Source organism: Schistocerca nitens, chromosome 12, assembly GCF_023898315.1.
Source record: "Schistocerca nitens isolate TAMUIC-IGC-003100 chromosome 12, iqSchNite1.1, whole genome shotgun sequence".
Lineage (NCBI taxonomy): Eukaryota > Metazoa > Arthropoda > Insecta > Orthoptera > Acrididae > Schistocerca > Schistocerca nitens.
In genome coordinates this window covers 33,714,522-33,729,607 of record NC_064625.1, presented here as the reverse complement: position 1 = coordinate 33,729,607, position 15,086 = coordinate 33,714,522, and the positions used below count along the sequence as shown (strand labels likewise).

Below are 15,086 nucleotides of genomic sequence, written 5' to 3'. Positions count from 1 at the left end.
TTGTGTCAGTCCACCTGATATTCTTCTTTAGTATTATATCTCAAATGCTTCACTTCTCTTCTGTTCTGGTCTGTTACCACAAATGTAAACCGGGAAGTTAATTTCAACATTTTTTATTTCTAATGTGCCCTTCCTTTACCTCTCCATGTTGAGTATACTGTGGATGCTCTTGTTTTTCAAGATTATAACAATCCTGTTCACAGGTCTGTACGCAAACCTTCCTGGTGTGATGTACACTGAGGCACCTAATCACACTTTGACTGGCTTGCTAGATCATCCGACCTTAATCCCACAGAAAATATCTGGAACTATTTGGAACAGCAACTGCAACACAGTAACTGTCAACCCCGTAGTGTAACAGCTGTGCATGATGTAATCATCAGTGAGCAGCTTTATATGGATATGGCATACTTGAAGAATCGTGTGGACTATTTTTCTTGTTGAATTGTGGTCGTGATAAAGATTCTATGCAGCATTACACCAAGTTTCTTGTGGTAAATGACATCCTGTCAAGTGTCATTATTTCCATATACCTGGCTAGGCGGGCATAAATCACTGAAAGTAGAGGGAAAACAAACTCCATTAGGTACAAGCCTAGTAAAGCTCTACAGTCTTCAACCCAGCCTCCAGGCAGAGTCCACTTCCACGTATTCTGTTGTGTGTTGTAGAAGTAATTATCTACCGGTCGTGCTACAGTGCTTTTCTTTTTCCTTTCACTGATTTCTTTTTAGCTGGAGATAGGGACAGGAAAAACTGGCCAGTTAAAGCTCATACTGGTATTTTATTTCTGAATGACCGGTGTATTTTTGAGCATTTGCCTGGTCTGGTATAACAAGTTTTTTTTATTTTTTGTTAGTACCAGGTAAAGAAAAAAAAACAGTGTATAAATGTACTATAACAGCAGTACTGATTTCTTGTTTTTTTCTTTTTTGTTTTCGAATAAAACTTCATTTAAGAATGAATAATGTTTGGTCATAAAATTTTTAGTGTTTTGAAATATTGAGTAATTAGAGAAAATGAGAAAAGAAATTGGTGCTATTTTAATAATATTGCTGATAGTTATAAACAAGCAACAAACATGGTGTCAGAATTGGTAAAGCATTGCTGAGACTGTCATTTACCTGTTATATGGCATAGCCTATTAGATGGTGGGCCAACACGTGCAGTGTGCAAGACTCTCTCCCATCTGGTCTATATGATAATTCCTCGCTGTTGTGGGACATCTGTTGTGTTGCAGAATGGCATCAACCCTAGTCTGGTAGTATTTCATGAAGTGAGGTGGCAATGAAGTGTAATACTTCATTTGCTTTGAAAGATCAAACATTTGTCTGCCATTTCTGTGAAATAATAAAAAGAAAGGAAATATGGCAACAGCAATAAATTAAAAACTTAAGCATAATTCATTCGTAACTTCTTATAAAAACAGAAAGCAATTGATCTGCTGCCTTTGTCTACATAATATGCCTTTATCTGCTTGGGGCCTTGGAAATGGGCGCCATTTCACAGAAAACAGATCTTCATCCGCAGTTATCACCCTTTAGCACTGACCATTCGTAGTGTCCAAACAGTCGTACATCCTAGATCATAACAATATAGGTAATTTTTTGTTGTATTTAACCTCTCATTGCTTTTGAGAAAAGTAGTGAACTATGGACAAACTAAGTTTTCTTTTCTTATTTTGATTGTATGTATCTTGAAACTTATAATGTAAAACTGATTGTGTCAGCAATAACTACTGGCCTTAGCTGGAAATCCATTTGTGGCTCATTCTGCCACTCACCCCATGCCCATCTCCATCCCATCTTTCTCCATGAACATCTATTGTTACACATTCATTGCTGGCTTTCCAGGGACCACAGAGCTTATATCACTGCTGGATTCTTATCTTAGCTCTGTCAGTGGGGAAAGTATCATCCTCTAAATGATCAGTCAGTCATTGCTTTCAAGACTGCTTTAATAGATGTAATTCTGATCTAAATTATAGTAACCTATCAGCTTTCTCCAATTTATTAATTGGGAGAATGAAAAGCTCAGTGTGGAATCTAAATGTGGAAGTATTTCTTTTGTTTATGTATAGATTAAGTTCCAGATGACCGTGTGAGCCAAAACCACTTGGTCTTGAACAAGTGAGTTCATAGTTTACAGTATGCTGGTTCGAAGAAATTGGAAACTGAAGAATTAATAAAAACATAGGCAAATTATACTTAGAGTGTGGGTTTTGTCACTCTTTCTTTCTTTTTGTTTATTCTTTCTTTTTTCCCCAAGTTCTGCTGGAAGGCTATTGAAAATGAAAGCTGCTGGTCGGTGAACACCTTTCCATTCTGAGGGACGATAAATGCTTACAATGAATTTCCTCTTCTCTGTTTAAGGAGAGGACAATTTGTCTATTCTAGTGAGAGGCATTCTTTTTGTGTACTTCCGAGATATGCCACTAATCAGAGTAAGGTCACACTGGTTATTCTGTCGGTCTTGCATTCAGGAGGATCAAGGTTCAGAGTTCTGTCCAAGTGTTCAGATTTAGCCTTTCCACAGTTTTATTACAAGAATTAAGCTAAATATGAGCTCTGAGAATAATGTCTAAGAAGCTTGAAAAAAGCAATATTTTGAGAAGTAGGAAAGATTAACTGACTCAGATGAAAAGGATTGTGACCTGATTATGGCTCCACTGTGGGAACTGACAGACTGTGAATGCAGAATGGAGCCAGAAACATGGGACATTCCATTATGGAAATTATTAGGAAATTCAATATTCCTAGATCCACAGTGTCTATAATGTGCTGAGAGTACCAAATTTCAGGCATTACCTCTCATTGTGGACAACACAGTGGCAGACAGCCCTACTTTAACAAGTGAGAGCAGTGGTATTTGTTGAGAGTTGTCAGTGCTGTGTGAAATAACTGCAGAAATCAATGTGGTACATACAACGAACTGAACATATCTGTTAGGGTAGTGCAGCGAAATTTGGTGTTAGTGGGCTACGGCATCAGAAACCGACAAGAGTGCCTTTGCTAACAGCACAACACTGCCTGCAGCACCTCTCCAGGGCTAGTGACCATATCTGTTGGATCACAGACAACTGTGCCCTGATCAGATGAGTCCCGATTTCAGTTGGTAAGAGCTGACGGTTGGGTTAGCGTGGTGTAGACACCACAAAGCCATTGACCCAAGAGTGACAAGGCACTCCACAAACTCGTGGGAACTTCATAATGGTATGGGCTGTGTTCATATGTTCGGTTACCTGGAGTCCATTTGTAGCCGTTCATGGACTTCATGTTCCCAAACAACAGTGGAATTTTATGGGTGACAATTCACCATGTCACCATATCATAATTGTTCACAGCTGGTTTGAAGAACATTCTGGACAGTTCGACTGAATGATTTGGCCGAGCAGATCGGCCAACACAAATCCCACAGAACATTTATGGGACATAATCAAGAGGTGACTTTGTGCACAAAATCCTGCACCGGTGACACCTTCACAGTTATGGACAACTATAGAGGCAGCACAGTTCAATATTTCTGCAGGGGGCTTCCGACGACTTGTTGAGTCCGTGCCACATTTAGTTGCTGCACTGTGCCAGGCAACATGAGGGCCAACATATTAGAATATCCCATGACTTTTGTCACCTCACCGTTTCCTCTCCTATAATCTCGGAAAAATATTTCACCACTTTGAGCTTTAGCTTATTCACTGAACAACTTCCCAGCCTTTGATATACAATTAATTGGTGGTTCCATAAGCCAATAATTAAGGACAAAAGTGCTGTGCAGGCCTTAATTTCTGTACCTGTGAGTTGTGAACTGTCTTCTGTGAGCCAATAATATCTTTCCATTTTGAGTTATAGTTGTGGAATCAACTGATCATTAACAGCCTATCTGTTAGTTAATATCATTAGACCATTTCAGTACTTTGATGCAAACTAAATCAGTAAACACTCCTACAGTTCTGGATTCCATTGAAACTAGAAATGTCTGAGAGTTGTCAGATAACTGCTCTACGACAGTTACACACTCCTCCATCAAAAATTATTGCCTTTATGTTACTACACTTGAGGATGCTCCAGATGAACTCTCATCATCAACTGTGACCCCATCAACTGGAAAGTGAACAGTATTATTGTCAAAGTTATAATAATCATATGCTGGTGTTTGCAACTTAAGGACAGCAGTAACTTCCACATTGTGCGTCACGTATCTTGATGAAACTTGGACCGTACGGAGAAAGAACTGCAACAGTATAATACAGAAGGTAACTAGAAGAAATAAACAATCAGACAAACAGAAATGCACTTTTATTCAAATACAATAATTAAACTGATGTCAGCACGATTCGTGATGGTACCAGAGTGTTATAAATGACATGGTTTTTAAAAGGGTACGTGATCACTATGGATGGCACTGCACGCTATGCAACATGGTCTGATCTTTGCCACAACATTGGTAAGGTGTTCTTATGGTGGGGTGTTACATTCCTACACCATAGTTGTTGTCAAGTGCTGGATGGTTATCGGTAGGTGTGGATGCGCTGTAGTATGCATCCCACATGTGTTTGATGGCATTTAAGGCTGAGGGAATGGGCATATCAGTCCATTCCCCAAATATCCTCTTGTTCCATGAGCTGCTGCTCCTGCACTGTTTGATGCAGATACACATTGTCAGCCATAAAAATGAAGTAATAGCTGAATGCAGCCCTGAAGACACATGGTGGAGGAGTGCAATAACGCTATAATATTGACTGGTGAGTGTCCTTTGTTCAAAGATTTTGAGGTCAGTATGCTCATGCAACATGCCTCCTGACATCATAATACCTGCACCATCGAAATGATAGTGTTTGACAACGCTCCTGGGTGTGTTGTGTTTTTCCACCTCTCCATATGATGGTACATCCGGCATTGTCAGATAAGATTGTTTTGGTGGTCCAGGTGTTAGGGTGGGGAGAGGTGTGATGATGCATGGCCACAGTAATTTCAAAATCATTGAATGAGGAACATTCACTGGTCATTGTTATTGTGGCACTGTACTCCCTCTCCATGCATGTCTTTTCAATGGTAGTATTGGCTAAGACTTCATTTTTATTGGCGACAGTGTGGTATCATAGCGGACAGCACAGGTGGAGGTGGTCTCGGAACGAGAGGATATTCGGCAATCGGATAGGCCTGCCTGTTCTCCTGACTTAAATCCTGTTGAGCATGTGGAGGGTCTGTTGGGAAGACATATTGCAGCATGTCCACATGAGTCAAAGACTGTGCAGCAGTTGTCAATCCTGTTGGTGGAGGAATGAAATGCCCTACCACAACAACTCCTTACCAACCTTGTGGCTAAATGGGAGCACACTGCAGAATATGCATTGCTACCTAGTTCACACCCTATTAAGAACCATGTGTCACCTTTGTAATTGACTTGATAGCCACAGGAAAGGCTGCCTACATATCTTGGATGAGGCCCTCTGGCAGATATACTGAGTGCACATTGGTTTTCTTTCCAGCCCTGAATACTATCTGCCTAAAGGGTTCCATAAAACACCTAACATTGGACCTCTCAATAACTAGTAAACTCTTCCCTTCATGTGTCTGCTCGGACCATCCTGAAGGAGCAGCCACCTGTCCACTCACAGGGTGAATGGGCAAGGCCAGGCGGCCATTCTTCACAGTGACCCTCTGCCTCGAGCAACACGAACTTGTTACCACTCTCCGGTCAACCTGTGGTGAGCGTGAGTACACCACATTGGGTCCACCACATTGGGTCCACCACATTGGGTCCACCACATTGGGTCCACCACATTGGGTCCACCACATTGGGTCCACCACATTGGGTCCACCACATTGGGTCCACCACATTGGGTCCACCACATTGGGTCCACCACATTGGGTCCACCACATTGGGTCCACCACATTGGGTCCACCACATTGGGTCCACCACATTGGGTCCACCACATTGGGTCCACCACATTGGGTCCACCACATTGGGTCCACCACATTGGGTCCACCACATTGGGTCCACCACATTGGGTCCACCACATTGGGTCCACCACATTGGGTCCACCACATTGGGTCCACCACATTGGGTCCACCACATTGGGTCCAGCACATTGGGTCCAGCACATTGGGTCCAGCACATTGGGTCCAGCACATTGGGTTCAGCACATTGGGTCCAGCACATTGGGTCCAGCACATTGGGTCCAGCACATTGGGTCCAGCACATTGGGTCCAGCACATTGGGTCCAGCACATTGGGTCCAGCACATTGGGTCCAGCACATTGGGTCCAGCACATTGGGTCCAGCACATTGGGTCCAGCACATTGGGTCCAGCACATTGGGTCCAGCACATTGGGTCCAGCACATTGGGTCCAGCACATTGGGTCCAGCACATTGGGTCCAGCACATTGGGTCCAGCACATTGGGTCCAGCACATTGGGTCCAGCACATTGGGCCTCGGAAGCAGAGCCTGTGGCCAAAACAACTGACACCTACAATGTGCTAGATTCCCTGCCACTGCTACACCCCAAGACAGCAGCCTGAAGGTGACTGACCGTAACCAAAAGCACATTCAGCTGTTGGTGAACAGCGGCCAGCTCCTCCTGCTTCTGCAAACACCCTAACCGTCCTGGCAAGACTAAATGAAGAAGTAAATTATAGAGGCAGATAGAAGCCTAGATATGCAACTTGCTACCCGCCTGATGTGTTACCAATGGATGCTGATGTGTTAATGAGCCATGTAGCAGGCTGTTTAGTGAGCAACTATTACTCTGCAGACTGCATGAATTCACCCTTACAAAACGCAAGATTGAACCTCTTAAATAAAGAAACATGCACAAAATTTAATAAATATACTAATAGGAAAACACAGAAAAAGATACTTAACTTGTTGCTCTGTAGATGTGTGTAAGCAGAGAGCTGGAGACTGACTACCTGCCTTACTGAACGGGCAGATGGTTACCTTCAAAACAAAACAAATAAACAACTACTACACTACAGACTGGATGAATTTACACTTACAAAAAAGTGAGATTAAACTTCTTAAACAGCAAAACAGGCACAAAATTTAATAACTATGAGGAAAACACAGAAAAATGTAAACACTTAACTTGCCATGTTGTAGATGTCTACAAGCTGAGAGCTGGGGCAAATATTGTGATACACCAAGTATTGACCTGGAACTGTTCTCCATTACGTACATAAGATAGTGCGATTCAGGAATCTACGGTGTACTCCAGAATGTTTTTGGACTTCAATAAGCTATATCTGCCCTGTGGGAAATGTGCCTCATTGCTTACATTCACATTCCTTTCAAAAGTGTCATCCACAGTTCCGGTTTTCCAACATCGTCGAATTATCACTGTTGCAAATGGTCAGTTGCAATATACCTGGCCGAGAACAACAAAGTGGCAGACACCCAGGGACAGCTACCATTGCAACAACAAATCAGAGTCAGACCTCCTGCCCTGTAACCTGTTGTCGTATCACTCTGCTTGCTACCTCTGCTGCTCTGCTGCGGGTTACATGTTAGCTGTATAGGACAGTTGCAGACTGTTCCATAATTGTTGTGATTTGTTTCTCTGCATAGTATGTTTCTTCTACAGTGTGTGTGAAGCTAAGTGTGCAATTACCTAAGAAAGTGGTGCAGCCATTACGATCTGCAAAGTGAGCTCAGTAGTGCATGTTGACAGGTAATGTATGAACATACTCAGCATGGGACTGCACAGCTGCAGCTAACAAAATCCTATTGTCCTTGTGCGTAACGGTGAACCGACTACATCATCCCTTCTGTGCTTCACTATCAAACACTTTATTTTGGTCCCAGTGTAAATGCCAATTGAAACTTGTGTGGATGTAGATAAAGATCTTTTGTCAGGATTAACAGAATGATATTGTTGGAAATGTTTAGTTCTTATGCTAAACAGTGAATCAAGATTCATGGACTTAAGGCTACACTCACATTTTCAGTAAATGATAAAAGGATTAATTTTTACTAATAACAACATCTATAGATAATAGCTGAGCAATAGTAAGTGTGGCCAATAAAAAGAGGCCCACAATTTAAACTGTGCATTCTCTTTCGCACACCTTATATAAATGTTACACCAAATGAAAATAATTGAAAACCCAAAATACACGTTAGTATTAAAAAAAGCTATAAGGAGCAGTCAAACGAAAACAGAATAACTGCCACAAAAGACCCATGGGATTGCTCCATTCAAAAATAACAACACAAGTTTTAAGGCATTTATCTCATTGGGAAATGAGACAGTCAATTCCTGTTTCGTGGAGTGCAGTTGGCTAACAACAGATCCACAACTACGTGTACTCCTGCACTTGCTCAACTGACTGAAATTTACATCTGTGCGTGTCTTTCTTCAGATTGCCATAAATGTGAAAACTACATGGTGAAAGATCCGGTCTGTATGGAGGATGTTGCTGTGTTTCCCGACAAAATCACTGAAGTGTAGCCCTTCTCTGATCGGCAGTGTAGTGGCAGGCTTTATCTTGGGCCGTTGCTGTTGAAGGGGATCATCATGACCTTACTGGAACTTGTGCAAACAGCTGGGGAAGATGTGAGATGTTTCCCCTGTTGGTTTTCCTATTTCTCCTTGGGCAGTCGGAACATTGTTGGACAGAATCATCCTGTTGCACGATAATGCCTGTCCCCACATTGCCAATTGGACTTAACAATTTGGATGGAAAACACTGCAACATCCTTCATACAGCCCGGGCCTTTCACTGTGTGATTTTCACATCTTTGGCATCCAAAGCAAGGCTTGCATGGACATCTGTTTGCCAGATGAGGAAGTACAGAAGTGGGTGCAGTTGGGGATACATTGGTGGCTGACCACATTATATGAAACAGGAATTGGTCATCTCATTTTCCAGTGGGATAAATGTCTTAATGCCTATGATGACTACTTTTGACTGGAACCATTCCATAGTCCCATTGAGGTGGGTGTTCTGTTTTCATTTGACTGCCTCTCACATATAGGAGAGCACGATTGCTGTATTTCTTCGAGTAATTTAAATCAGTCACCTAGCTCAACCATTGGTGTCATTGATAAATTGTTGTATTTGAGGTGTTGTGTATCCATCACCTTTATCTCTGACTGCTCCAGTAATAATAATGCAGCGATTAGTTTATGTAGTTTCATTCTTGTCTTTTTCTTAACTTCGCTAGATAATGTAATGTGGATTATCCAACATAAGGTCTGGTAATATTAATTTTTATTGCTGCAGTGAATTTGTTGTGAATTTACAGTTGTAAAGCTCCTCAGAGGCAGCATTTTTCGAAGGTGCGTTTAGTGGTTACCATTTTTTTAAATTAAATATTCAGATTCATAAAACTGTGGTGAATTTTTAAATTTTCAGAGTAACAGACCCAGACTGGAATGGTGCATATAGTCGCATAAGCAGTGTCTGGCGTCGTTACTCGGAATTTGTTCTTCTGAGGACGTACCTCGAGCTGGAGTATCCTTACATCGTTCTGCCTCCATTACCTGAGAAGAAAGTTCTGTATCCGTGGCAGAAGGCAGCCTCGGACACCTTTGACCCTGATTTCGTCGATAGACGGCGAGCTGGTCTCGAGGTTAGTTGCGAGAGTCTACTTTTTATTTGTGGATGGAAAAAGTCTCGTAGTTTCCTCATCCCACATGTTACTGCCTGCTTTCCAAGAAGAAACACCTGTTCTGAAATTCATGGTTTAAGAGATGAAACTGTCACTATTAATGTTGACAGTTGACAAGGATACTAGAAATTGAATTACTGACTCGAAAATACTAGAACCGTTCAGTTTCCCAAGGGCACTGTCTGACGGGATGTGTGTACTATTAAATAGTGTTCTGATCACTACTAGATCAACGTTTTCTGTAGTTAAAGAAGTCTCACATTTTGAAAGCTTGGAATTAAGAGTTTAGTTAGTTTGAATCCTCCACTAGATAGGGATAATAGAAACTTGTGATAACTTATGCCACAAATAGTGCTTATATGAATGAGAATGTTTTTGGGGGACTGAAGACAGTAACTGGTCACTGTTTTTGGGATGGCGAAATGACAAGAAGTTATTAACCTGTTAGTGGCAGTATTACACACGATTCATGAATATACATCATCATAAATTACTCTAATAAAAACACTTGCATAATATAATTAATAACTTTGATTATAAAAATTACAACAAGCTCCCAATAGTTGCTTGATCTATCCACATATTCATCCATGTTTTCTGTTGCACTACATTTCAGAAGCTTGTACTCTGTTGTTTTCTATACGGATTATTGTTCATGTTTCACTTCCGTCTATAATACACTCTAGAAATATCCTCTCAGAGAAGGCATCCCAATACTTAAATTTTTATCAGATGTTAACCTGTTTCTCTTGCAGAAATGCTTTTCTTGCCATTGGCAGTCTGGATTTTATATTCTCTCTACTTCGGTCATCATCAGTTGTTTAGCTATCCAAATGGCAAAACTCGCCTAATTCCTATAACACAGCCAGACTTAATTGTACTACATTCCATTACCCTAGCTTTTCTTCTGTTGATGTCAGTGTGAGTCTTGTGTCAAAGTACTAGCTATTCTCTTAAAGTGCTCTGGTAGATTTATAATGTCACAGGCAAATCTCAAAGTTTTTACTACTTCTTCCTCAACTTCAACTACCCTTCCATATTTCTCCTTTGTTTCTTTTACTGTCTGCTCATTGTCCAGACTGGATAACATTGAGGATAGGCTGTAACTGTGCCTCACTCTCTTCTCAACCACTGCTTCCATTTCATGTCCTTCAGCTCTTACAATTGCTGTCAGTTTTCTGTATAAGCCGTAGATAACCTTTCAGTCCCTGTATTTTATCACTGTTACCTTCAAAATTTAAAAGAGTGTTTCCAGGTCAGCATTGTCAAAAGTTTTCTGTTAATCTGCAGATGCTGTAAATGTAGGTGTACTTGTCTCCAGCCTGTCTTGTAAGATAAACCAGTGTGGGTATTGCCTCACATGTTCCTAAATTAGTCTTTACCCAAGATTTGGTTCCCAAGGTCGGCTTCTGCCACATTTTTCTGTTCTTCTGTAGATAACTCTTTTACTATTAAATTGGTCAATACAGGCTGATACAGCGTTCATCTTTCTTGTCTGTAACTTGTGAGTGCACTTACAGGTTGTGAGTTTTGCACAACAAACTTCATTGCAGTAATAATTGCAAAACTGTTTAAAGCAAATTGTTGTACTTATCTTTCACTGCATGACCTCTTCCAAGTTGTGAATGTATTGTTTGTTTACTTTCTAAGGACCTCTAAAATTTGCAGACTAGGTTTAATGGACTCATTTGCCTCAAATAAAAACACCGGCCATAAAATTAGGCGCGTAGCTCAGTTTCTTCACTGTTAGATTAATATCTAACCAGAATAATAAACTCCACCATTTTAAGTAATAATGTGCAATAATTGTATTGCAGTGTGTTTGACAAATGTCTCCTTACATTAAGGCATTCACTTTGCAAGTCTGTTTATGCTTCAGACATGTCCAATGTCACAGACAATGCCGTCAGTATCAGTTTATCTACTATAATGTGAACCCCTAAAATAGGTATTTATCAGAAACTAATATTAGCATTAAAAATAGAACAGATGTTAACAATCTTTTTAAATAAATTATATATTATTCTAATGGTAGTTTATTATAGAAACAGATTTTTACAGTTTTGGCCGTTAATTGTTTTGGTAATTGGACTAAAGTGGTTTTGTTATTTGCTCAAAAAAAGCATGTATGTTTCTTTAACATTTGATTTTTCATGTGCAGTGCAATTAATTTCACAGTAAAGATATAATTAGAGTTCTTCTGTTAATGATACAGACTAGTTGTTTTGAAGTTGTAAATTATAGTGAAATTTAAATGCTACTTCAAATACCTGACATTCTCACTTGGAGAGTGATCACGAATTTAGTGTAAAGAAAGCTTCAATAGGACGTTTTTATTGCCTCGATGGCATGTAGGTACGCTGGGTTACTAGTTTTGGCTGGGCTGAGCTACCATCTGCAGACTCTCGGTATACAGGTTATGAAATTGTGCTCTGTGATACTCTCTTTTCATCATGATCCCATTACAATCCTACAAAAAAAATATGCAGTATATCTCACAGCATGATTTCATAAGCTGTACACTGAGAATGAAAGATGGCAGCTTAGCCCTGCTAAAACTATTAATCCAGTATACCTACATGGGATTAAGGCAATAAAAACTAAATACCTGAAGCTTTCTTTATGTTACATTTTATTTATTTCAATAAATCCTTGATCTAGCAAGTTTGATAAAATGTGGAAGGTTTTCCAAATTATTCAGAAACTAAGCCTTCTAGTGAGATATGAAATCTTAAAAAGATAATTATTTCTTGGAATAATGTAATTTAGTAAATTATATACTTAATAAGTTTCAGCATTGCTTCCATTTTTTGGTAAATTTGATGATCAGTTAAGAGTTGTGGTCAATAACAGACCAGACTGAGAAATATTCTACTTTAAATTGCATAAGTAATTATTAATTTTGTTTTATTGTATATTTTCAGTCACGGTAGTGATTTTGGTTTGTAAACAAACATTACTAATAGGAAAAAATAATTTGATTGTATGCTATTAACAGTAGTTACCACAGATGTCATATATCCAGTTGTCATTGTAATTTTACATGCTACTTGTTAAACTGCGGTATAAAAATGTTAACCGAAAGTACAATTTGCAGCACCTCACAATCTGGTGCTCAACAACAGACCCGGCTAAAAGGTGAATTGACAGATATAGTGTATAAAGTGTTAAAAGTTAAGAGGTCAACATATGAATCTAGTGGTTCCACACCTGTGAAGTCTTTTACAGAATGTGATGTGAGAGTGTGGGTGGCTCTGGCTGTTGCAGAACTTCCTGCTGCGGGTGGGGTCGCACCCGGTGCTGTCGCAGGACCACCTGTTTGTCGGGTTCCTGCAGCAGGAGCAGGGCTGGAAGGAGAGCATCAAGGAGACCGGCTACCTGCAGCTGGCAGAGACTAAGCTAAAGGCGCTCAGCGTGTCGGTCCGCCTCCGTAACCCGGACAAGAGGTTCGAGGCCGTCAAGAACTACAGCAACGAGCTGCAGGTAACGTTCGCCTCCCTTACTAAATGGGAATTATAAGCATCAATCCAAGTTGGCAAACCTCAAATTGTAGCCCCAAGAAGTATGTTGGCAAACTGTGTTCAACGACTCGAAAAGATAAAAGTGAAGTAGGTAGTTATTTTGGAAGTGTCCAGTTTAAGATAAGATGTTGGCTTCTGCTTTTTCTTTTGGTCTCGATTTCTTCTGTTTTCTATGTGAAATTTAGCAAGATTTTTGCAAAAAATGGATTTTTAGGTTTTCTAGGCCCTCGTGTATTCATTTCATGAAATAGTTGCAGGATAGCTTCTTGTAGTTAATATTATACACAAGTAATTTAATATTTGTCTTGTCTATTGTAACAAGTTTTCTTCCTCATTTCATTGATGCAAATACCAACCTACTTTTATTTAATTTAATAAAATTGCAGCCAAATAGCCATATACAGTTACTTTGCTTAACATTTTACATTTACATTTTACATTTTTGCATATTCATTTATCGATTTCACTCTTTTACTGCACAGTTCTATGTGATATCGTTCACAGGCTTCATTACACAGTTCACATACACATGTTGCGGTTGGGTCGTGATAAGTTTTGTTTTTGCAGATTAGATGATGAAAGCCGTGAATAGAAATTCTAGTTAAGACATGTCGCTGTTCGAAGTTTGGTGCTGTCCATGAGCGGTTCGTCATTGCTTCGGTGCCATAAAACTCTGGCCATATTTTTTCTCGTTTGTCCTCCATGATCTTCAGTTGCTTTCTGGAAGCCCTGGTGTGTGGCATCATATATCGAAGTCTGATGTCTTCAATTAGGAATGTCTCTCTCGCTAGCAGGTACACTAGTCTAGATCTTGTTGTCTTTGAGAGACCTAGTGCTCTTTTTAGATAGGTTGATTTTACCTTTTCTAGTGTTTCTAGATTTTTTCTGTCAGGTGGTCCCATATAACCTCCATCCCATAGGCCAGGATTGGCAAGATTTTTGTGTTGAATAATTTCATAGCTGTTTCTAGACTGAGTAGGCGGATGTTTTTGATGTCCTGTATTGCTATTGTTGCTTGGGCTGCACGTTCTGTTGTATGTTTTGTGAAGCATTTGGCTGTTGGTTGCAATGTCACTCCTAGGTATTTAAAGTCTGATGAGATTATTTTTTGTCCTCTGATACTGATTTCCGCATTCTTCGGTGTTTTGCCTCCTTTTCTGAAAATTACCATTTCTGTCTTTGTTATGTTTATGTGTAGTTTGTGTTCAATGCACCATCTGTCTATTTTCTCAATGATTCTCTGCAGCTTCTGTATATCTGTTGATCCTACGGCTATGTCGTCAGCTTATGCATATACATACACATCTTCTTCATTTTCTCCAATTCGGAGTGCTTCTTCAGTGGCAAGAATGTACAGCAAAGGGCTCATTGGGTCACCCTGTAAGACTCCGTTCGATTGCAGAATGGGGTTCGAAAAAGAGAGGTTGTCTGATATTGTAATTAAGTTGTATTCGAGGATTGACTTGGCTATTCTTGCCCATACGCTATCTTCTCCCATTGTGTTTTCCAGTTTTCGGACTATGAGCTCTCTTTCCAATAGGTCAAAGGCTTTGGTAAAGTCTATGAACACTGTGTAGAACATTTGTTTCTTTTGTAGCGCATCATCGATGTTGTTTAGAAGAAGCCTGACTGCCGTAAGTGTTGATCTTCCAGATCTGAAACCCATTTGTCGTTCTGGGAGATGACTGTCCACAGAGGCTTGGATTTTTTGTGTTATTATCTCTGAAAACATCTTGAGTTGAGTATTTTCCAGGGCTATACCTCTGTACTTGTTTGGGTCCACTGGGTCTCCTCTACCTTTGTAGAGAACTTTTATTGTCGAGTGTCTCCATTGTGTCGGAATTCTTCCAAGTTCCAGGCATTTGTTAAACAGTTTGGTCCATATGTGTTGGAGGGCCTCTTTTGCATATTTTATATGTTCATTATATATATTATCAGGTCCTGCTGCTTTCTTGT

At 40.1% G+C, this 15,086-nt stretch overlaps 1 protein-coding gene across 4 annotated transcripts in view; it reads left to right on the top strand.

Moving 5' to 3' along the window:
- LOC126215182 (sorting nexin-4-like) overlaps window positions 1–15,086 on the top strand; it is an 80,793-nt gene that overhangs the window by 5,294 nt on the left and 60,413 nt on the right. For all 4 annotated transcript variants that reach the window (XM_049941850.1, XM_049941851.1, XM_049941849.1 and 1 more), the window contains exons 3-4: window positions 9,354–9,570; window positions 12,877–13,092. In XM_049941850.1, coding sequence (XP_049797807.1) covers window positions 9,354–9,570; window positions 12,877–13,092 — 433 coding nt within the window. The remainder of the gene's footprint in view (window positions 1–9,353; window positions 9,571–12,876; window positions 13,093–15,086) is intronic.